Source organism: Rhinolophus ferrumequinum, chromosome 17, assembly GCF_004115265.2.
Source record: "Rhinolophus ferrumequinum isolate MPI-CBG mRhiFer1 chromosome 17, mRhiFer1_v1.p, whole genome shotgun sequence".
Lineage (NCBI taxonomy): Eukaryota > Metazoa > Chordata > Mammalia > Chiroptera > Rhinolophidae > Rhinolophus > Rhinolophus ferrumequinum.
The window spans coordinates 23519272-23541545 of NC_046300.1; the positions used below are offsets into that span (position 1 = coordinate 23519272).

The following is a 22274-nucleotide window of genomic DNA, read 5'->3' on the forward strand; positions in this document are numbered from 1 at the left end:
ACGTAACCATCCTCAAAGAACTCAGAGTGAATCAGGGATAAAATCCCATCTCCGATGCGCTTTACTCATTCAAAGTGGCAAGTGATAAAGGTCTCAAATCACAGGGAAAAGGAAAAGACAGAAAGGTCCAAACACCTCTTGAAGAAATTTTCATGTGTTAAAAGAGAGGAGGATTCTTCTAAAGAGAAGATAACAAACTTCTCAGCTGTGGTAACACAAATTCACGACCCTTTCTAACACTACTTCCACATCTCAATCTTCTTTTCTTTTTGATTGAGGTAAAACATCCATACATAGTTATGTACGTACTCGATTCAACTTTCGATTGTCCAGCACTCCACAAGGCTCCCATGTGCCCTGTTCGAGTCCTGGAAGTAACCGCCATGCTCCCTCCATCACATAGATTAGTTTTGCTCATTTTTAATCTTGACACAAATGGAAATATATAAAATGTTCTGTTTTATTCTGAGTTCTTTTATTCAACATCATGTGTATGAGATTCATCCACGCTGTCACATTTACCAGTAGTTAGTTCCTTTTTAATTGCTGTGCATATTCTGTTATTTGAATTTGTCACAATTTATTTACATATTCTACTGCTGATGACATATGGGTGTTTCCAGCTTTTGGCGATTATGAATAAAGCTGGTGTGAACATTCCTGTATATGTCTTTTTGTGGGTCTATGCACATACTTCTCTTGAGGCTCTTCCGAGGAGTAGAATTTCTGGGTCACACGTTTAGCTTTAGGAGGTATTGCCAGCTTTCCAAACTTTGGCTTGATTTATACTTCCACCAGCAACGTATAAGAGTTCCACTTGCTTCACATCTTGCCCACAACACTTGGTATTGTCGGGCCTTTTAATGTTAGCCTTTCTGGTGGAGTAAAGCACCATATTTCAATTTGATGGAAATAATTATTATCCAGCAATACAGAGCCACGCAAAAGGCACTATTTGTGAAAACAAAATGGGGCTTTGGATTCTGTAGAGCTGGATACCATCATCATCCTGAGGAATGTGGAGAAAGTCATCTCCCAGTGTTTACTTGGCCCTAAAAGCCTGTGGGAGGAAGTCCTGATGTCTCTCTTCCTGAAATAACTCACTGGGCTGCATCCATTGGTGGGGGAGGCGGGGAGTGTATTCTGAGTCTGCATATTTCCACATTTCTGAGATCTCAAAGTCCATGAGCACCACAGCCAAGTTTCCATTCAGTTTGAAATTGCTCAAGTGTTTTGCCCCGACACTTTCAGGACACAAAGTGGGAATCCTTCACTCATTACATTTTGCACTTGATTCTCTTCCTGTCCTCATTAAATCCCCTGAGTCAACAGAGTTTACTAGAAGCAACTTTCATCTTTTCCTTTGAAAGGGCCTTATTATCATGTCTGGCTTCTAAGTGGGTCCATTTTGAAACACCAATGGAATCCCTTAGTTCTATTTTAATATTTAAACAATGTTACTGAATCAAAATAATGTTTATAGGTCTGACTAAGTGATCTTTTTTATTCAAAAAAATGCTCCCTCAAGCAAAGAAAAATGGGGGGGGGGAGGGTTGCCTTCTCCAACATCAAAATATTTCTGTCCTAAAATCACTTTGAAAACAAAACAACCTGAGATTTTAAAAAAAAATCATGGGGATATTTTATGTTGGTAAAATAAAATGTTGGAACAATTAAGTGTGTGTTTGGGGGACACACTCTCCTTCTCTTGAGAAAAGAGGGTGTCCTTTTTACTAGGTTCCAGTACTAAAATGATGCTTGTTTCCATTAATCTAGTTCATCGGATAATTGATCAATGCTTTCTTTTCTAGCTTTAAAGGGAGAAGGATGAGAAAAATAAGCTAACTGTGATAGTTAATATTTTCTGAGGGCAGAGGGAGAGGAGAGACGGTTTAAGTGCTCACTACCACTCCAAGAAGAGCAAATTCCAGACCGCACTCTATGCATGGATTTATTGAGCAATTTAGGTAGCCACCCTCCAGAGAATTGCTGTCACTGGGAGAAGGTACTTAAAGGGCCATGTTCATCGCCCCGGAACACAGGGACTGCAAGAGAATTTCGGGTTGCTATTTTCAAGGAGACATTTGTTTCCAAACAAAGGGCTCTCTGCCAGCTATTTTAGAAGTACTTGCATATTTATTCAGCCAGCGCTCTGTGCTGGGGATTGTCTTTGGGCACGGAGGTTTTATCAATGTCTATTTAAAGCAGAATGAAAAATAGCTCAAGATGAAAACATAGACTATCTCCAGTCTAGAATGTGAGATGCTTCCTTTTCTTACAGGGCTGATATTTGGCTTCTCCTGTTCTCCCTCTCTGAAATTGCCACCTGTCTTACAATCTTCAGTGTGTCTTAGTTTAATGGCTGCCGTTTTCTTTTTAGTGGTACATGATAGTGTGCCTTAACAAATCATAGATTTGAAGAAATAGAGTGTGTAGGTGTGAACAGTTTTGAGAGAAAACAAATCTTCTCTGATACGACCTATTACAAACTCTATCTGGTTATGTCTCCCATGGAACAAACAAGGTCAAGACTTCATGTCATTAAAAGGGGGACTATGCTAGTATTCATTCATATGGTGCAAATTAGAGAAGATGGCAAAATGGAAAAGGCAAAAACACGCACATTATGTCAGTGGGACCTAACTCAAATCTCTAACTCTCGGAAAGATTGGGCAAAAGTTCCTGCTTCAAAATTTTTAATCCTCAAGTACTCTTTTCCTCTGGTCCATTTAATAAATTTCAATGAAGTACAAGGCATTGGGCTTATCGTTGAGAACCCAGATAAGAATGAGATACTGTGCCTGTCCTTAAGACACATCTGTGTGTTCTCGTTCTCTCTCTCTCAATCTCTCTCTCTCTCTCTCTCTCTCTCTCTCTCTCTCTCTCTCTCTCTCTCTCTCACACACACACACACACACACACACAGCCTACCCATCTCCTGGACTTAAACACAAGTTTGACTTTCAAAGTCACCCAACAGAGGTGCCACGAATGTGTCACACTGTAGAGAAGTGAGAGTGAGTCACACCAGCTCTGTGGCTAGAGAAGTGTGTGTGTGTTTAGGAGAGGTATGACCTGAAGGATGAGCAGGGTGGGAGAGTAGGGGATGGGCATCACAGGCAGAGAGAACATCTCGCACACCCTGAGGCCACATCACATGACCGACCGTGCATGCTGTGTACTCAGTGCTAGTGTGTGTGTGGGGGGGGGGCGGGGGCGGCAGCATTTAGCGGAACACGACAATGTCCTGGGCAGGCTGCAGCAGGCTGAGCCAGCTGTGCAGGTCTCTGCCCACGCTGATACACGGGGAGCTGTTTCTGACGGGCCATGAATCCCAGCATGGGATCATCTGGCTCAGAGCTGACACTTTGCTTTGTGGGTGTTACATCTGAGCCCCCCAAGGACAAATGTCAAATTTAACAGTACCTCTTGTTTTGAGTAAATGGACCACTGGGCTGGGAGGAGCATTAGCTGTTCTGTACAGTCGCTAAGGACCATATCGATGATGAAATAGGCCATTCTCTGGAAGCCACAATGGGTCATTATCAGAGCAGGAGGAAGAGTAACGAGAGCTAACACTTAGCTAAGAAATGTCTTTAGTTCTTACCATAAGTTCATTCACTTATTCCTCCTAATAGCCATATGAGGTAGGTACTATTCTTAGAGAAGGAACTGGAGGCACAGAGATGTTAAATAACCTACCCAAGATGACAGAGAACTAAGTAAAGAGAGGTCTGCTTTGAATACAGACTGCCCCTCAAGTCTGTGCTGTAAGCCACTACCAGCCAGTCTTCAGAACGGGGAGGAAACAGTGCAGCCCGAGGTCTCCCTCGTTCCTCATATTCCCTCCACTCCTTTGCCTGGATGCTTGAATCCCATACTGACAGATCCACTCATTCATCGACCCTTCATTGTACCCTGAGGATCCAAGAAAAGCAAGACCCAGCTGCCCATCCTTGAGTTGTGCACACCTCAGGATGGGAGAAGGGGTGAGAGGCACGAGCAAGCCAGAGGCAGGTCAGTGGGCTACTGAGCAACAACTGAGGATTACAAGGGCTCCGAGGGGGCTGAGGCTTCCCCGGACTCCGCGCTAGTACACTTGACCAGCTAACACAGAAAAACAGATTTTCTCAAAGTTTCCTCCCAGTACTACTGTCGTGGTTTTTCACATACTCATAGGTCACTATGCGCATATGATTTCTGTCTAAATTGATTTTTTTGCTTAAATAAAATTTAGAGAATTTTATAGTACTACTACAAAGAGGAAAAAAAGTAGTTTCATTTTCCATAAAGAGGAGATAAGGGTGAAAAATAATCAGGGTTTTCAGGTCGATTGCCTGTTTTTGTAAACGAAGTTTTATTGCAACAAAGCCATACTCGTTCATGAAGCTTTCACGTTGCGATGGTAGAGTCAAGTCTTTGCAACAAATACCAAATGGCCTGCAAAACCTAAAATATGTACTATCTGGACATTTAAGAAACAGTTTGCATACCTCTGAAACAAATACAATTTAGTCGTGACTACTATGGTTGCCTGTCCTCTGTCTGTAAAAAAAAGGAGATTAGCAAAGGTTCAAGAGGTATTAATTAAGGTTGTTCTGGCATCAAACTGAGATTTTTCTCATTGGTAATAAAAAGACTAAATGAATATTGAAAAGGGAATAACTTTATCACTGTATGATTTAATATTATTCCATGCTAAATTCAGTACTTCCTAAAATTATGTTTCATACCACTGTGTGCAGAATTTACCCACTTGGGGAAATAATGTATTAAACTAGTATATATCAAATCAAATTATGTACGCAAATATGATTTGGGAGCAAAGATAGGTGAAGATACCATGTGTTTCCCCGAAAATAAGACCGGGTCTTATATTAATTTTTGCTCCATTAGGGCTTACTTTCAGGGGATGTCTTATTTTTTCATGTACAACGATCTACATTTATTCAAACACAGTCATGTCATCTTCTTCTGGAACATCGTCATAACGTACTAAATGTGTCCATCTGGCTGAGATCTTAACTAGGGCTGATTTTCAGGATAGGTCTTATTTTCAGGGAAATATGGTACTGAAAACTGTGTAGCACTAAAATCACAGAAGAACTCCATTGTGTATATACTGAGAATTGGAATTAGGTAGGACCCATAGGTTGAAGCCAGCAGTGTAACTTTAGGTAGGTCTCTAGTCTCTCTGAATCTCAGGACACTGAAGATAACAAAACTATTTCTATCTTATCTGCCACATGGGAGGACCCGAAGTCTTGGAAGGCTCGCTGTTGGCAAAGAATTTGTGACCATCAACTATCCTATTATCACTGATGTGCTACCTGGCCTTCCTCCCAAACGGGTGACGAAAGAAGGGAATGATGGGAAGGAAGGAGGGTGGGAGGGAGGGACACTTTTCTTCCTCAGCGATTCGGTGCGGGTTTGGCACCACCTGGGAGACCCCAGTGGCCTCACCCTGAGCTAACTGATGCAGGAAGGGGGCCAGGCATCCTTCTAACACCCCAGTTTGGTTTTCCCCCATGGCGTTGGGTTCCACGATAGCAGGATCCCGTACATTCTCTGATTACACATGTTTCAGCATCTCTGCCTCCCAGTTTATAGTAGCTGTGAAAGGTGGATATTTATTTTGGAAACTATGCCTTCAAGCTTTACTTTTAATGCTGTGACTTAATATTGGGGCTGTACACCTACACTATGGCCTTATAAACAATTCAAAACAAATAGAGCTTCCGTCTGACACTCTTCTCCTGAAGGGGGACGGAGGCTTATTATGAAAGTAAAAAACAGCTGTGGTAGCAGCAACAAGCGCACACAACAGATCTTGTGTCACCACTAGAGGAAGAATTTGAGAGAACAGCTATCATTTATTTAGCACCTACTGTGTGCCAACCACAGTGCTCAACGCATTGTTCTCATAAGGTCCAATGTACAAAACAATCCAGCAAGGTTGCTGTGATAATGTCCCTGCTGCAGATTAGCTTGTCCCACTTAAAAGCAACATTGCACATCTTGCCCAAGATGAGACAAGTCCAGTAGGACCAGATTTGAACTCAGCTCAGGCTACCTCCAAAGCCTTTTGTTCCTTCTTCTGCTCTGTCCCATTGTGTAATGGAAATTTCTCCTTTTTCTAAGGTGAGAATGTGCTGAGTGTCCCCTTTCCAGGAGACAGGCTGCAAGGAGAAATGTGTTAGTAAAGCTGAAAGAATTTTAATACTTCCTTTGCAGCCTAAGTGTTAATGGGCTTCAAGTCCCACAGTGTCACTGACTTCACTGGGCTGCCAGTGCCCAAAAGGAAATTTTTTTTTTTTAATCTCCCAGGTGGATGCAGAAAAACATTAACATTTGGCAAATGGAAAGGGACAGCAGATTTTCAGTTTCCAGCTCTGATGACATTTTTAGATATTAAAAATATGAAGTTCCCAGCCTTCCATTTAATTTTGGGGGGCTCTTTAGGGATTGTGTGTGGAGGGGCCAAAGGAGAAGGTGGGAGGGGTGAAAGCACATCTCTGGTGAGCAGAACAAAAACGATCACAGTAAACCTTGGAAACACAGTAACAGGCAAGGATGTAACTCGGGAATAAATGAAGAAATAAACTAAAATTAGAAAGACATTAAGTGCCCTGATGATGATTTTTATGTAATTTCCCAAGTACACAGGGCAACCTACAATATGAATTTCCTCATTATTAAGCCAGTAAAATTCAGCCGTAGAACCAATGAGCACATCAATATAATTTGTGCACCAACAAAAGTGATTTTAACTGAGGTTAAGTGCCTTTAATCCAAAAGGTTTATTTTAATGTAAGTTTCACATTAAAAGGGAAAGGAAAGAAACTCAGAACAACAGAAATCTCTCATGGAAGTCTCGAAGCATCCGTACAAAGCACATTCATTCCATCCAATCGATCCATGGGGATATTCATGTCTAAAGTATAAATCGGAATTTAGAGACTTTATAAAAAGCTGTTTTTAAGCTCAATACGCCCCAAATGAGAAGGTGTCAATGAGTGCTTAGGGACTCTTAAATTCAGAGATTATTCAATTGCTCTATTCTACAAATACACTTATGAAACTGCCATAGGAAAAAATGCTGTGAAATAAACGCTGATCAGTATTCTCAAACAAAATCAAAGACACGTTTTGCCCACCACTCAAAGGCATGGGCCACATAAACATAAGCTCAAAGAGCAATCTGAAGAGGTTCCTTTGTGAATTAATGTCCAGTGGTTTTCAGAAAGAAAAGGAATGGAATGGGAGTGGCAGCCACAAGACGTTCCACAGTATCTTTGTTCCAGACATGGGATGGACCCCACCTAGAAGGGCAGAGAACTACGGTAACCTATTCAAATGTTAGAAGCATCCAGGGCCCACTACTTCCCCTTCATCACAACACACAAGTCTTGATTCTAGCCTAATTCTTAATCTTCCATTTTCCTTTGGCCTCCAGACCCCACTGTCTATCCTATCCCTGGTTCCCCTCCTTTTGTCAGTGAGCAACTTGATAGCCAAGGTTTGATAGCCAAAAGTGAGTCACAAACCCCACCACTTGTCCATTTTAGCCACTCCACCTTAACTGGGCTTTTGCCACGCACAGTTATACAAGATGCCTGCTCAGTTCAACCATTTTCGATAGCAAACACACTAGAGGATCTAATGTCTTCCAGGGGAGGGAACTGGCAAGAGGATGCAGATTGTAGAAACACTGTTGTCTAAACAGGATTAAAAGCATCAATTCTCACATCATGCCTGGGCTATTAGTCCTCGTAACCTGGTAGAAAACACAGACCCAGAGAAGTTGAATAACTTGTTCTGGCCCAGATCAGAAAAGCAAATGAATGAGAGTTGAATTGATGCACACCCAGAATTGTTTTGTGTCAGACAGCTTGTGTTTTGTGTCAGAAAGTAAAGCTGGGGAGATGCTGGATTTGGCTGCCTTTTAAAATAGCCACAATTTAACCACATAGCCAATCTAATTTCACTGAGCAAAGCATCAGACTAAATGGGACGACAGAGCGAGGAAGACGCAATGGTTGCCTTTTAGGAGTTCACAAGCAAGCCAGGGAGCCTCACTGGTGTGTGAAGAGTCACACTGTAATAAAGTTTGTGGTTCATAGAGCTGAGTTCAAAGCACTATAGGGACACCAGGGGAAGGACACTAGAGTGTGGTGAGGTCCAATGGAGGCTTCAAAGAGGAAGCGACCTTTTAGCAGGCTCCTGGGCTCAGCCTAACCAGGAGTTGGAAGCCAAATTCCATGGAACAGCCTCTGCAGAAATATGGAGGTATGAGGCGGTGGGTCTGCATGTTCTAGTATGGCTGGAAGCTGGGGTGTCTATTCGTAGGAGATGAGTGGATGAGAAGTAGGAGCTAGAGATGCGATCACAGAGCAGCCGTAAGTGGCATACTTGGACGTTGGATGAGCCACTTAAAAGAGAAGTAATCAAACAATGGCTTTTGGGCCAAATCTAGCCCTTCTCCTATATTTGTAAATAAAGTTCTACTGGAACACAACTACACTTGATTTTTATATATTTTCTATGGCTGCATTTTTTATTTTTTTTTTGCTACGGCACAGTTGAGTGATTGAGAGAGATCATGTGGTCCACAAAGACAAAAACATTTTTTTCTACCAGGCTCTTTTTTAAAACATTGCTGGTCCTTGGCTTTAAAGGTTTGAACTATTCATTTGAATTTCTGTACCTCAAATGCTGTTGGTCATGCGAGCTATAATCTGAGCAGCATCGTCTTAAAACTTCTCCTCCCGCAGCATGGACAATTAGTTGTTCATCTGCATCATAAGCTTGTCCAGACATCTCTTTCACACTCCCAAATTTTATGCCTTTATTTATTGTTTCTCTTTTTTATTTCTTGTTTTTATTTTAGGGCTTAGCCACCCGCGCGCCTTTGCTGACATCGGTACAAGCCTTCCACCCCACCAGCACAAGTTCATCCCTCAACTTTGAGTCGTTTTGCTTCCTTTGCCTTCTTCCCAAGTTCTTCATAAATTTTTGTACCACTTTTAGAATGCTGCTGAAAATCGATTTTTTTTTTTTTTACTTGGCTGTTACCGCTTTCAAATTCCATGCGCTGACAAATAGCTATTCCTCTGTAAAAAGGCTCCCCGAGCTGGGCAAAGCCCTTGGAAAATATAAGGTATACCAACCAGCATTACAGAACAGAAAAATGAAGAAATATTCATGCTTTTCTGATGGGCTACACTAAAGGATTTCTTTTACTAGTAAATCTTCTTATACATTTAAAATCAAATTTGATCTATAAAAATTAAATTTGCACATGATTTTCCAGGGGGTATATCTGTAATACAGAGCCAGGGGTGTGATTATTATTTTATTAACCACTGCCAATAAAGTAGAGTCGAAAAGGGAACACAGAGTTTGAAAAGCTGCTTTTTATAGCATTCAGTGTGTCTTACTACCTGGGTCTAAATCCCAGAACTGCCCCTTACTGTGTTACCCTGAGTAAGCTAATTAACCTCTCAGTGCCTCAGGTTCCACATCTGCCCCCAAAAAAGGAGAAGAGAAGGAATATAGGGTTGTTGGGAGGATCAAACGGGAGAAAGTATTTAAAGAGATTAATCCAGTGAATGGCACATAGGAAACACCCTATGTTAGCTATTACTATAATATACTTCTTAGGTTTCTCTCATTTCCTTCTTTCTTTCCTTCCTTCTTTGCTTCTTTCTCCCTCTCACCCTCTCCAGCATAAATAATAAGAAGAATGTGCTGGGAACAGCACTGTGTGGCCATCATGGTGGACATAAGGTATTTTTGTCTCCTGTCTTTCTGAGGAACACTTCATCCCACACTCCTGGCTCAGATCAACCTCAATCCTGGCCCCGGGGACTGGCACACGATTCAGACCTTGTCAATCACAGTTTTCCTACCCCCACTCCCCATCCCCCAAAGCCATGTGTTCATAGAGGAGCACGTGACCAAAGTTAGGCCACTGAGAATAGGCACTGATAGAACGGTCAGGTCTGAGCCTCTCTCTTATTGCTGGGTAGACTATTGGACTGGAGCTGCTGTAGCCATCTTTATTAGCCATGGGGACAATCTTCCCAGAAACAAAACCAACATAGCAAAAACAGCGTGAGACACAGAGGAATAACGCCTTGAAAATGAACGTGGGCTCTTGGATCCAGCTGTGTGACACTGGCCTGTGCAGTTACATGCAGTTACACACTTTAGCTAATGCCAGTTTGAACTGGGTTTTCTGTCACTAACATCTAAAGATTTCTGACACAAACCGATGAATTGACCTGAACTTGTGGCTAGAACTGAATGCAAATCTTGCTAATCTTGGTATTGCAGAGAAAGCATAGCAAGGAGCGGTGGCAGGCCAGAATTGTAACCTTGGTCTGTCTTTAGCCAGTCAGAGATTGCTGGAAAAACTCGTTTCATCTTTCTGGGTCCTAGTGTACTTGTATGTCAACGGAGAGAGGTGAGTGACAATCAACCTCTGAGATCCCTTTTCAGTTCTAACATTCTATGAGTCTCTGTTATTCTTGGGTTCCTTTCAGTTGCATACACTGTGGTATAAATGGTTACTGATTCTCATATGTTCCTGTTTCCTTCTGTTTCAACTTTAAAAATATTCTGTTAAACCCTCAGTCCCTATACTTCAACTGTATATTTCTTCCCCTTCAATTTCCTTCTAAGGAAATATATTTATTTTTGTGTACTTGGGCATAATGATCCCATTTTCTTCCCATTTCTATATTTTTAAGTCTAATTAAGGTGATAAGTTCCTTTAGGGTTGAAACTAGAGTTTTTCTGTGGGTGTAAACATTATTTTTTTTAATTGCCAACCAAGCTGCCAGTTTTTACAGAGCAGCAGGATATGGGTTTTAAGTAATGTAAGCAGGAAATGGGTCTCCAGCCCACACAAAATAAATGCAAAAGTACTGATTTTCCCTGAGTCCACATCTGGCTTACTCATTTATAATTTCAGCCTGAACCGAAATTCTCCCACAGAACTACAGTGTGACATCCATGTCTACAGAATGTCAGACCAAAAATGGAGCATCAGGTGATCATCCTGTGAGTCCCACTTACACATATAAATAATCTGGCGATTTCAGGTCAATATCATGCTTTTCTTCAAAGGTTGAATCTGGGGTCTGAGCTAAGTGACTATTAGCTTCATATCTTCACATTCACTGATTTTTACGTAATTCAATAGCTCTAAAGTTTGGAGGGATCAAAGAGACCTGGCTGAAATATGGTCAATTCACATATCATCTACAGATAGAAACATCCAGAGGAAAAAGACCCTCCCAAAAGGGATGGCACATGCAGGACGCTTTCTTATCTGATGACCCAGTCCATTCTTGTTCATCAGGACCCTAAATATGAATAAGATCCCAACCCCAACAGCCTTAATGGGTACTTCTCAACAAATGCAACAAAAGGATCTGGAGGCAGAAGTTTCCAGGTCAGTTGGTTTAGCAATTCAATGATGCCAGTCATTGCATCATTGCAAGGGTGACATTTCTCTTTCCACTCTTCCATCCACAGTGCCTGCTTTGTCCTACAGCTAACTTCCTTTAGGGGTGGAAGACAGCGACCAGGGATACTGGTGGCTACTTGCTTCCATATTCATGTACGTTGGAAGGGAGGGCACTTCTGTCCTAATATTCTAAGCATGAATCTTGCTTGGTTTTGGTAATTTTATTTTGATAAAATTTCAAATTCGCTAAAAAGTTGCAAGAATAGTACAAAGAATTCTTGTATACCCTCCTTCCAGATTCACAATTCTTAATATTTTGCTACATTTTCTTTCTCTCTCTCTCTTTCTATACACACACATATTTTTGTGAATCATGGTCAGTTAGTTGAAGACATCAAGAATAAGAATAATCTCTTATATAACAATAGCCCAATGATCAAAGTCAGGAAATTTAAAGTTGATACAATGTTATATTCTAATTTACAGTCCATATTCAAATTTCACTAACATGTCACAATAATGTCCTTTATAGCTCTTTTCCCTCTGATTTTAGATCCAATCTAGACTATATATTATATTTAGTTGTTATGGCTCTTTGAATCTGGAACAGTTGCTCAGTCTATCTTTGTCTTGCATCATCTTGGCATTTTTGAAGACTGGCTATTTTTTTAATTGGGTTATTTGCTTTCTTATTATTCAGTTTTCAGAGGTTTTTATATATTCTAGAGCACCTTTATCAAATGTGTGATTTGTAAATATTTTCTCCTAGTCTGTGGCTTGTCTTTTCATTAATTTTAGTGTCTTTTGGAGAATAGACGTTTTTAATTTTGATGAAGTCTAATTTACCTTTATTTTTAATTGTTTTTTATTTATTTTTTTATGGATCATAAGCTTGAATTTTGATTTCATTCTCATTGGACCAGCCGGGGTTACAGGTTCACACTATGAACAAATGACTGTGGCTGGGACATAGAATATGCTAATTGGCTTGAGTCCACTGAGTTGATCCCAACCCTGAAGTTTTCTCTGAAGTGTAGAAAGCCAAGAGGTAGAAAAGTGAATTAAACTTTAGGTACAGTTAGGATGCTGGACAGGCCACCAAGAAACATCCCAAGTAGTAGCTCTTAGCAGAAATAACCAGTATGACTGCTGGCCTCCCTCAGAGCAATGCTGGTTGGCTATCAGGCTTTCCCTTCTCAGTCAGTCTTCCTCCAATGGCCACATTTCCCACTTCCAAAACCCAAGAGCCGTTAACCTGTAACAAGTCTTCAAACGCAACTGTAGGATCATAATTGAGGTACTTGGCTTTTCATCTCACACTCTTAGAAGGCAGTGCTCATATCTCAAACATCTCAGGGGATCCCTCATAGCACTTAGCCCAGTGCCCCATTCATAGTTTGCCTTCACCAGATACCCAAGTGGTGGGATGAATGAAGAAGCAGCAATCCCAGTAAGTGCTTTACCAGGCACACATCCCTCCATCTTTCTAGGGCTGCCTGAATCAAGCCATTTGTCTGTCACTTTCTTATTCACAAAGAGAGAATGTAAGAATGAAATTTTTGTGGGGCATATACTCTGCCTGTGTTAAAGCATGTCTATTTCAAATCTCCATTATCAGATGTTTAGGGATCACTAATTTTTAATTTACTAAAATGTTCTTCTTTTTGTATGAATAAAGTATATAACTGTTTGGAGGAGGGGGTGGCTGGAAGGAAAAAAAGCTAAATCAAGTTTGGGAAAATGCCAATGTGCCAAATTTCTACACGTTTCTTCTACAACAGAAGTTTTATGGGCAAAGTATCACTAACGTCAATATCCTTGCCTCTTATCTCTCTTAGTCTCACCAATACAGGCAGAACTCTCCATTCCCACTGTCAAGGTAGGGAAATGGAGTCTCCAAGTGGCTATATGATCTGCTTGAATTACTGGTGGCTCTGAAATACACAGTGAGTTAGTAATTGCTCTGGAATACAAACCTGCCATCCACGACACCCAACTGCTGTCTTTTCACCAACTGCCACTCAAGTTTTATCTGAAAATCCCCACAGTTATTCTGTTTTCATGTCATCTCTGTTTACACCTACCCTTGGCAATATATCATTAGTGTCATGTCAGAATTCCACATGCTGACATCCCCCACGACTTGATTTTAGAAGCTGAGCAAATCATATTTTATAGATAAGGCAAATAGGAAAAAAAATGTTGAGACTCCACTTACATTCTTTGGACATTCCCACTTCAAAGCACTTCTGGAGTCGACAGTACTGGCATCGATTCCTGGTGACTTTATTAATAACACAGTTCTTATCTCGGTGACAAGTGTAAATCATGTTCTTCTGAATACTTCTGCGGAAAAACCCCTGCAAGCAAACAAGAAGATGAGAAAACTAAGTAAAACTACTGAGCTTCATGAGAAATCAAAGCCAATCTTATCAATGCATTGATTGCTCGTTCTAAGTAATGAAGTGATGGAAGCAGAAAAGTTAACTTATTTAAGCCTTAAAATCCTTGTGGAATATTAATAGTTCTCCCTGTTTTGCAAACCAGAAAGCCCCTTTTAATCAAAACTAGACATGACCGTTATTATCTTGCTTAAAGAAAATGAATACCGAGCTGATTGACTTGGAGAACATAATGCAGAGTTGGGTTCTCTCCAAACAGGCTTAGTTTCATAAGCAGCTACCTTACTGGCCAGAATGCTTTCAGGTTAAGTCCACCATTAAGAAACCCAATATAAAAGGCACCACATTTGCAAAAGAAATCATTTGATTAATGAAAGAATTAGGTCTTTTTAAAAAAGTCATCTCTGAGCTCTTTTACATAGTCAGCTCCTATTACATTATTTAAAATATTAATATGATTTAATTTACAAAATGTTTAGAAGAACATTACCCAGGAAACAAAGCAGAAAAGTTATTGCCCAGTAATGTCATGTTAGATCTGTCCTGTCCAATATAATAACCACTAATTATAGGTAACGATTTAAATCAAAATTAATAATAATTAAATAAAATTAAAATTTCAGTTCCTCATTAGCTCTAGTTACATTTCTAATGCTCAATAGCCACATATGACCAGTGGCTACCACACTGCACAGCACGTATACAGAACATTTTCATCACTGCAGAAAGTTCTATGGGGCAGGGCTGTACTACAGCACTGACTGACAAGCTTACCTAAGAGTCATCTAATGCTCTTGAGAAATACAACTTTGTTTGCACCTATTTACTACTGATTGGACCCAGACTCCATATGGACTGTAGAAGACTGGTAAATTACAAATAATATTTGTTTAATATAGGTGCAAAAGGATTTCTGCTCGGTTGAAATATAACCCCCCAAATTACTGTTTTACTGCTTCATAGGACAGTAAAACAGTTTAGATACCAGTTTTGTATCTAAATTTGCAACCTTATTCCACCATTCTTTTTTCCTTTCACTCTATCATCTATCTATCTAGCATCTATCTAATTATCTATATCTAATTATCTATATCTACATATCCATCCATCCATCCATCCATCCATCCATACATACATACATACATCCATCCCACTTATCTACCTACCTAGATATTTTTCTCATATCCTCCTTTGAACCAGCTTTGTCATCCTACTGGTTCCCTCAGTAATGAGTTAAATAAGTCTTCAACATGTGCTTTCTGAATATTTAAATGAATTACTTTTTTTTTTAACTCTTTGAAAATTATATTTTGACGAAAGAGGCAAGCTATCCTGATTTTTGTGAAACACCAATGACATAAAGCAGGCTTTCAGCTCCATAAGACAGGGTTCTGGCCTTGTCTTTGTGCTCCCCATTTCTATCACACAGCTTTGCAGGCAACAGACAATCCAGTGATGCTTGTTAAACACACAGAAGAATGAACAGGGAGTGGAGGATAAACCAGCTGACTTTCCACTCTTTGGTATTTGCCCAACAAATAGCTCTCTGTTGCTATTAGTGTTAAAAGCAAGGAGTTTTACATTCTCAATTGAGATGTGACTTTTACCTACATCAGAAACAATTCTCTTAAAGGTAAGGAACACCACCAAATGAATTGAAAAGCAAATAAGACTCACCCTCTGAGTTCAACTTTCCTTGTAATACACTAACACTCCAGGAGCCAGAGCTAAAAACATTCAAAGCTAAAGCACATTAGTGAAGAAAGTTCAATGTAACACACATTGTTTAGGATATTTATGTGGGCACCCTAGGATTTTTAATGTCTAAATAAACATATTTTTACTGGCATGATTCAACTGTAAATGCCTGGAAATCTTGTTAAGGCTGCAACTCCTGTCACATCCCAGACACACACATTTTCCAAGAAAACAGTTTATTTTTGTACCTCTGCAGCTACAAATATGCTCAGAATCTAAAATAACAGGTTACAAATACTTTGAAATCCTAAGAGAATCTGTGCAGAGTGGTCACCTCAAAGCACATCTTTTCCTGAAAAAAAAAAACAACAAAAAAACAAAAAAAACCCTACAGGACACTTTTGGTTGCCAGATGTACAAGCTCACTTTACAAAAACTTCATTGCTCTCGTGCCAAAAAGCACTGACACTATGGAAGAGCCAGTCTTTTTCACATGTGTGAAGTAATTAAGGTATGGACAAAGGTGACGCCACCATTTATTAAGAACTGAATATTCAGTTCAGCAAATTCTTAGTGAGTGACCGCAGAGGACAGAAAAACAACCTCATGATGCTCAGATGACAGAAGAAAACAGGATTAAAGAACTTTATATGTCACTAATTACCCAGTCAGTGTGGTTCAGTAACAATGACGGCAGAAACGAAATAAGACTTCTTGGTTTTCCCAATCAGATATCTGGCTGGATTACAACAGGAGGTCTAAGTTTCAGTAAATCATTCCCATCAAGGTAGAATACTTGCTGACTAAAATATATGCTGTGAGGTATTTTTATACGTGGCTCGGGTAAACAGAAATGCCCTCTGAGACCAGAAAGGTTTACATTGTACAAACCCTCTTTCGCCTAGTAGATACGGGAATTGTTACCTGAAACCAGCTTTCTCTTAGACCACTGTTTTGAGAACCTAATGCGTGTATGTATGTGTGTATGTGTGTGTGTGTGGCGCCATAGCTACATGCCACCTACGTTTTATTTACTTAATATTTGTATTTAGGTTGACTCTTCTTTTCATGTTTAACACTATTCAAAACTTTTAAACTCCAGTTTCATTGGAATACCAGCACTGACTGTCAATATTAGAAGGCACTCATAAAGTAAACAAAGTGAAAGTCAAACAAAACAATAATCAGATGTTATTTCAGTGTCTTTAGACACTGGATCTGCCAAAGGCTTGGAGCCCCCAGACCTCCTAACTCCTTGCTGAAAAGAGAGCAAAGCAAGTATTAGAGACGAATCAGCTCTGATTTGAGACTTTCTCTTTGAGGAATTCAGAGAAAATAAACAAGTTTCTCACTATGCAAATCAATGCGGTTTAAAATCATGAATTCATCCCACTTAAAACTGGAAAATTCATACTTTGGAACCAAAACTATAACCCAAAACTTTTCCTATGTAAAAACGAGTTTTAAAGTACTGTGTGCAAGTATAATAGTTCTTAAAGCCAATAGATGCATAGAGACACATCTGGAGGAGGAATGACTGAAAGCTAAGCATATAAGGAGGAAGGATTCGGTCCAAGGGGAAAGAGGACTTGGGAGGCAGAAGAGGAAGAGCCACGGGGGGGGACGTTAAGGGTCTGCATTGTAGCCTCTTCATTCGTTACCATTTTGTGGCTTTGGACAAGGCACAGCCCTGGGCTCTAAGCTCTCATCTCCTAAGTGAAGGGCTGGGTGGCTTATTTCTAAGGTGCTGTCCAGCTATAAATTTCTGGGATTCCAATATATAATCCCCAGAGAGTGAAGAGTTGGGATAGCTTCAGAGTTGAAAATGAGGGAGACTCTGTGGGCAAAGAAAATGGCCAAGGAAGAGGTGGTGTTTGAAGAGCAGGAGAGATCCTCCAGCTGTGTGGGCAAAAAGGGCCATTTCTTGGGACTAATCTAGAGCTTACAAGACACCAACAAGAGGACTCTCAGATAGCTTTTGCATCTGTGTTGGAACTGAATAATCACAACACCTCGGTAAGGGGCCTCAGGCAGATTATCTGTGGCTGGAGTGAAATTGGAGTGCTAGCATAACACCCATAAGCTCATGGTGTAAGTTTTCAGAAAGTCTTTAGGTCTGGTTTTCTGACATGAAGTCTAGGGTTGCTGATACCATCATTTTACTCTTTTATGTCCGTAGAACATCCTTTTCCGAGTAAACCCAGAAAATTTTTATTAGGCCTTCAAAATGCATGTCACCTCATCCAGGAAGCCCTCTCTGACAGATCCAAACACACATGAATACTTCCTCTTCTAGGCAACCTGGGTATTTTGCTTTTCCTTCTGTATTACACGTACTCGTATTTAAATATGATACACTAAAATAAATAGTATTGTCTACTTCAGAGGCTACATGGGTGATATAGGGGAATGCCAGCCTTTGCCTCAGGGAGCTGAATGGGCATTATGCATTTCCACGTTTAAGTATCACAGTACCACCATCACATGTGACATCTTCCTTGCTGGGATGCAGGCCTTCCTGACAGAGGAGAATAATAAGCATGGGCGTCAGTTTCTTGGAACTAAAGCAGGCAGGTTGGTGGGCTTCAAGATGTTTTGGGGAGCAGTGTTGATTATGATTTCCCTGGAATCAAGACAGTGGACTTGGGTAAGAAGAAGGAAAGACTCAAGACAATGGCTATTAAAAAACTGGTAGGAAAGTAGTTCAATATTTCAACACCTAATAAAATTATATTGGTACATATCCTGAGGGCTAGGGCGACAGTTCCTGACATACAATCTATTCAATAAATAAATATCAAATGAATGAATAAGTGAATGAATGATAAAGTCCTCAGCTACAACCAGAACCAGAGGGATAGTTCTGGATGTATTATGCCTTAATTCCATAAAAAAATTCTTCAATAATAATGTATTCCTTTAGGACGGTATTACCTGTACTTAAGAGAGTAAGCAATCAGATTTCTATGAAGTTAGCAGAATATCCACTGATTTGAGTTGTAATAAGGTTAGTCAATCAGGATTTCTGTTGGTTAACGATGGTTTGTGTTGATTAACTATGCTTTCTGTTGTTAATCATAACTTCTATTGGTTAATCATGACTCTTGTTAATTAATCATGACTTCTGTTGATTAACTACGACTTCTGTTGCCTAGTCATGGTTTGTATGGATTAACCATGACTTCTGTTGTTTGTGATAGTCAAAGCCAGTAGCACAACTAACATTCTAATAATTTAGAACAAGATCATAGCCCTTCAGCACAAACTAAGTCAACAGCTTTCTAATCATGGATTTTTTTCTCTTTCTTCTATTTTCTTTCTATTTTCTCTCTTTCTTCTACCTCATGCTCTTCTATTTTTGCTATCAGAAAACTGGGGTCCAACCAAAAGGGACAAAATAAAATTCATATGGTAGAGAAGGCCATATATGCATTAGAGCCATCTGGTCCATGATTCATGTCTTAGGAATACTCACGGAATGCCTATCTTACTCATTACTCTTCCCTTTGGGGGTATGAGGTACCATTGTTCTAACTAATCCTCTATTATCTAGAGTACAGAGACAATCCTAAATCAAAAGGACAGGTAACTATCTCTTTAAAACCTCAATATTCTCCTATACCCAAAACTCCAAAATTCATCATTCCCTTGATGCACTAGTCTCAAATCCCGAATCTGTAGAGGACACGGGGAAAAGAAAAGGGGCTCATTTCACTTCCTTCTTATTTTGATGTGAGATGAAGTTGAGTCACTTTCCCTCCTCCAACACTCTCAAAACATTGCTCTAATTCTTGCTTTTTTGTTTTTTTCCCATTCATGGAGCCTGTTTCACCTTCTAGTTTTCAGATGTTATCACACATAATGTTCTCTGCCCCTCTTCTCCAGCGGGTGATTTTTGTAAGTTTAGACACTGGGCTAGTGATTAAGAATTAGGCTTTAGTTCAGGCATATGTGGATTTGAACTCTGACTCTGTCACTTACTATCTGTGTGATATTGAGTTACATACACTAAGGCCTAAGTTTTTCTCATCTGTAAAATGGAGATAATAAAAATACCTACCTCATGGGATTACTGAGTGCACGCAATCAGGGAATACATGTAAAGTGTCAGCATGATGTCCCCAATACATAACAAGTGCCCAACGAATGGTATCTATGGTTACTGAAGAAACCTCTGTTTTTCAAAGCTTTCTTCTGAACAATTTCCAATATACATTTTGTATTTAAATAAAGATTCCCAAATAGGATGGAACCCTGTTCTAAATCTCTGAACAATATAGGCTATTGTGGGTAGACACTCTTGTGATTCCAAAGGCCATCTCTGTATTTACTCATTCACATAGTGACTCATTCATTCAAGGCCAATTAACTGGAGTGGACGTGGTGGGCTCTCTTGGGCATACTAAGATGTACAATTGCCCCGTGAACAACATGGGTTTCAACTGCACGGATCCATTTATATGTAGATGTTTTTCAATAAATACATAAAGTACTATAAATGTATTTTCCTTATGGTTTTCTTAATAACATTTTCTCTTCTCCAGCTTACTTTATTGTAAGAATATAGTATATCACACATATAACATACAAAATATGTGTTAATCAACTTTATGTTATTGGTAAGGCTTCTGGTCAACAGTAGGCCATTAATTAAATTTTGGGGGAGTCGAAAGTTACACATGAATTTTTGACTGTGTGGGGGATCAACACCCCTTACCCCCATCCCCAACTTTCTAAGGCATGGTCCCTGCCCTTTCTCAACCGATCGGGAACGATAAGTCAAGATAACACTGTGTAGTTGGTGCCACCAAGCAGTGTAATGGAAGCTGCAAGTGAAAAGTACACAGGATAGTGCCTGGTGCGTAGTAGGCACACATAAAATATTTACTGAGTAAAGACCATAGGAATTCAAAGCAGTTAGAGCAGAAGTGGCACTTGATCCAAGCAGCAAAGAAGGGGTAAATTTTGAACGGCAGGCTTTTACCCTTATGGATGAGCAGGAGAGGTCAGGGGTGAGAAAGTACAAGAAAGGGCCAGTGGTCCAGGTTGGCAGAGATGTAAATGGTGTGTGTGTGTGTGTGTGTGTGTGTGTCACAGCTAGAATATTGGATTGATATTCAGACTGGGGAAGATCTTGAAGGCCACGTTAGGCATTTATTGGGGAGGCACTTACTCTTCTGTGAAAGAGATGGTTAGGGTCAGAATTATATTCTGCCAAGACTGTTCAGGAAGCTGTGAAACACCGATTTCATCATGCTATTATTTTATACATACTAAAGTAGATAGTGAGTTCTGAGTATTAACACAAAAACCTAAAACCTTGATTCTACTTTCAGGTCTGAGCAGGAACATAGCCCAAGAATTCTTGATTTCTGAAATAGCACTGCAATCTGCTGACACCTATTTCATCATAAAGTTGCTTGTGAGAATTCATACTGAGGTGTTTTGAATGGAAGTTGCTTTTTAGCATTAGAATCATTTACATCAGGTTTCACATGTGTGGAATGCATCATGATCAGTGTTTTAAAAAGGCACTAAGCAAAAACTGTTTTCTCTCTTCCCTTCTTTTTTTTTTTAAAGGCAACTTGGTATTATATTAGTCATAAAAAGCATTGGATCAGGAGACATTCACCCAAAAAGTAGTGTGGGAAGCACATCTGTTTGCACTGGGTTTTTGCAGAGTTAATTTCTATCCCATGCAAAGTTCAAAAGGCTAATTTCTCCTTCCAGAGCAAAACAAGAAAAAGAAAGTGAGGAGTCACTTAGTCATTTCTCCTTGGTCATTAAGAAGAAAGTATTTTACGATTGTCACCCCAATAAACTTGAATTAAAAAAAGAAGAAGAAGAAAGTATTTCAACGCCATCTCAATCGAAATGTCACCAGGTGGCTGCCCCTAGTCATCCTTTACTGGGCACCACGAGGGTGGAGAACTGTGATGTGCAACCTCAGGCCTGCGCAGAGCTGCAATTCCCATTTCCAACCAGAAGCAAAGATGCTGCCAGTAGGAGGTGAATATGGAATAATACCATCACAGCTACTTTGGGAAACAGTTTTCAGGCCAGGAAACACGTTGCCTTAAACAAACAAAAAACACCCTCCCGAGTAAGTGGAAGTCTATGCGTGACAACGTCTGAAAAGTTATTAATAGCGAGATTTGGAGGGGGGGGCGAAAGAGAGAAAAGTAAGGACCTTTTCACCTCACTGAAAGACAATGGGTAAGAGGGAGGGAAAAAGTAGAAAAACAGCCTACTATTTTGATGACAAGCTGAAAGTTTCCTCCTAAGCACCTAAGCAGGGAGGGTGGGCATGGACGTAACCCAAAGAACACTGAACAAGTCAAGTTAGGGAGGGGGCCACACTCTGAGCCACAAAAAGGAAAACAGCATAAGATTTATATTCCAAACAAGAGAGTTGAATTTTCTCAAGGGGTAGAGGCTTAGAGTTATTTTTTGTTTAAAAAAAAAAAAAATCTCCACCAGGACAAGGTCCCACTGTTAAGAATTTAGTAAAGATGAATGGATGTCAAAAGTAAAGATTGAGCACTCTATGTTAATAGACATGGCTTCTATAAGGTCCATTATTCTATATCGCCTCTGGCCTGCTAACTGGGAAAACATCTCTTCTGTCTTTTCACTTTGAACCTGACCATATATTTCAGGCCTGTCTCCTTTCAATTTCCTTGGACCAGAAGCTTCTT

The 22274-nt window shown here is 40.0% G+C and overlaps 1 protein-coding gene across 3 annotated transcripts in view; it reads right to left on the bottom strand.

Annotated features, from left to right (window-relative positions):
• RARB (retinoic acid receptor beta) overlaps positions 1 to 22274 on the bottom strand; it is a 365838-nt gene that overhangs the window by 82603 nt on the left and 260961 nt on the right. For all 3 annotated transcript variants that reach the window (XM_033131759.1, XM_033131761.1, XM_033131760.1), the window contains exon 3: positions 13695 to 13836. In XM_033131759.1, the coding sequence (XP_032987650.1) occupies positions 13695 to 13836 (142 nt within the window). The remainder of the gene's footprint in view (positions 1 to 13694; positions 13837 to 22274) is intronic.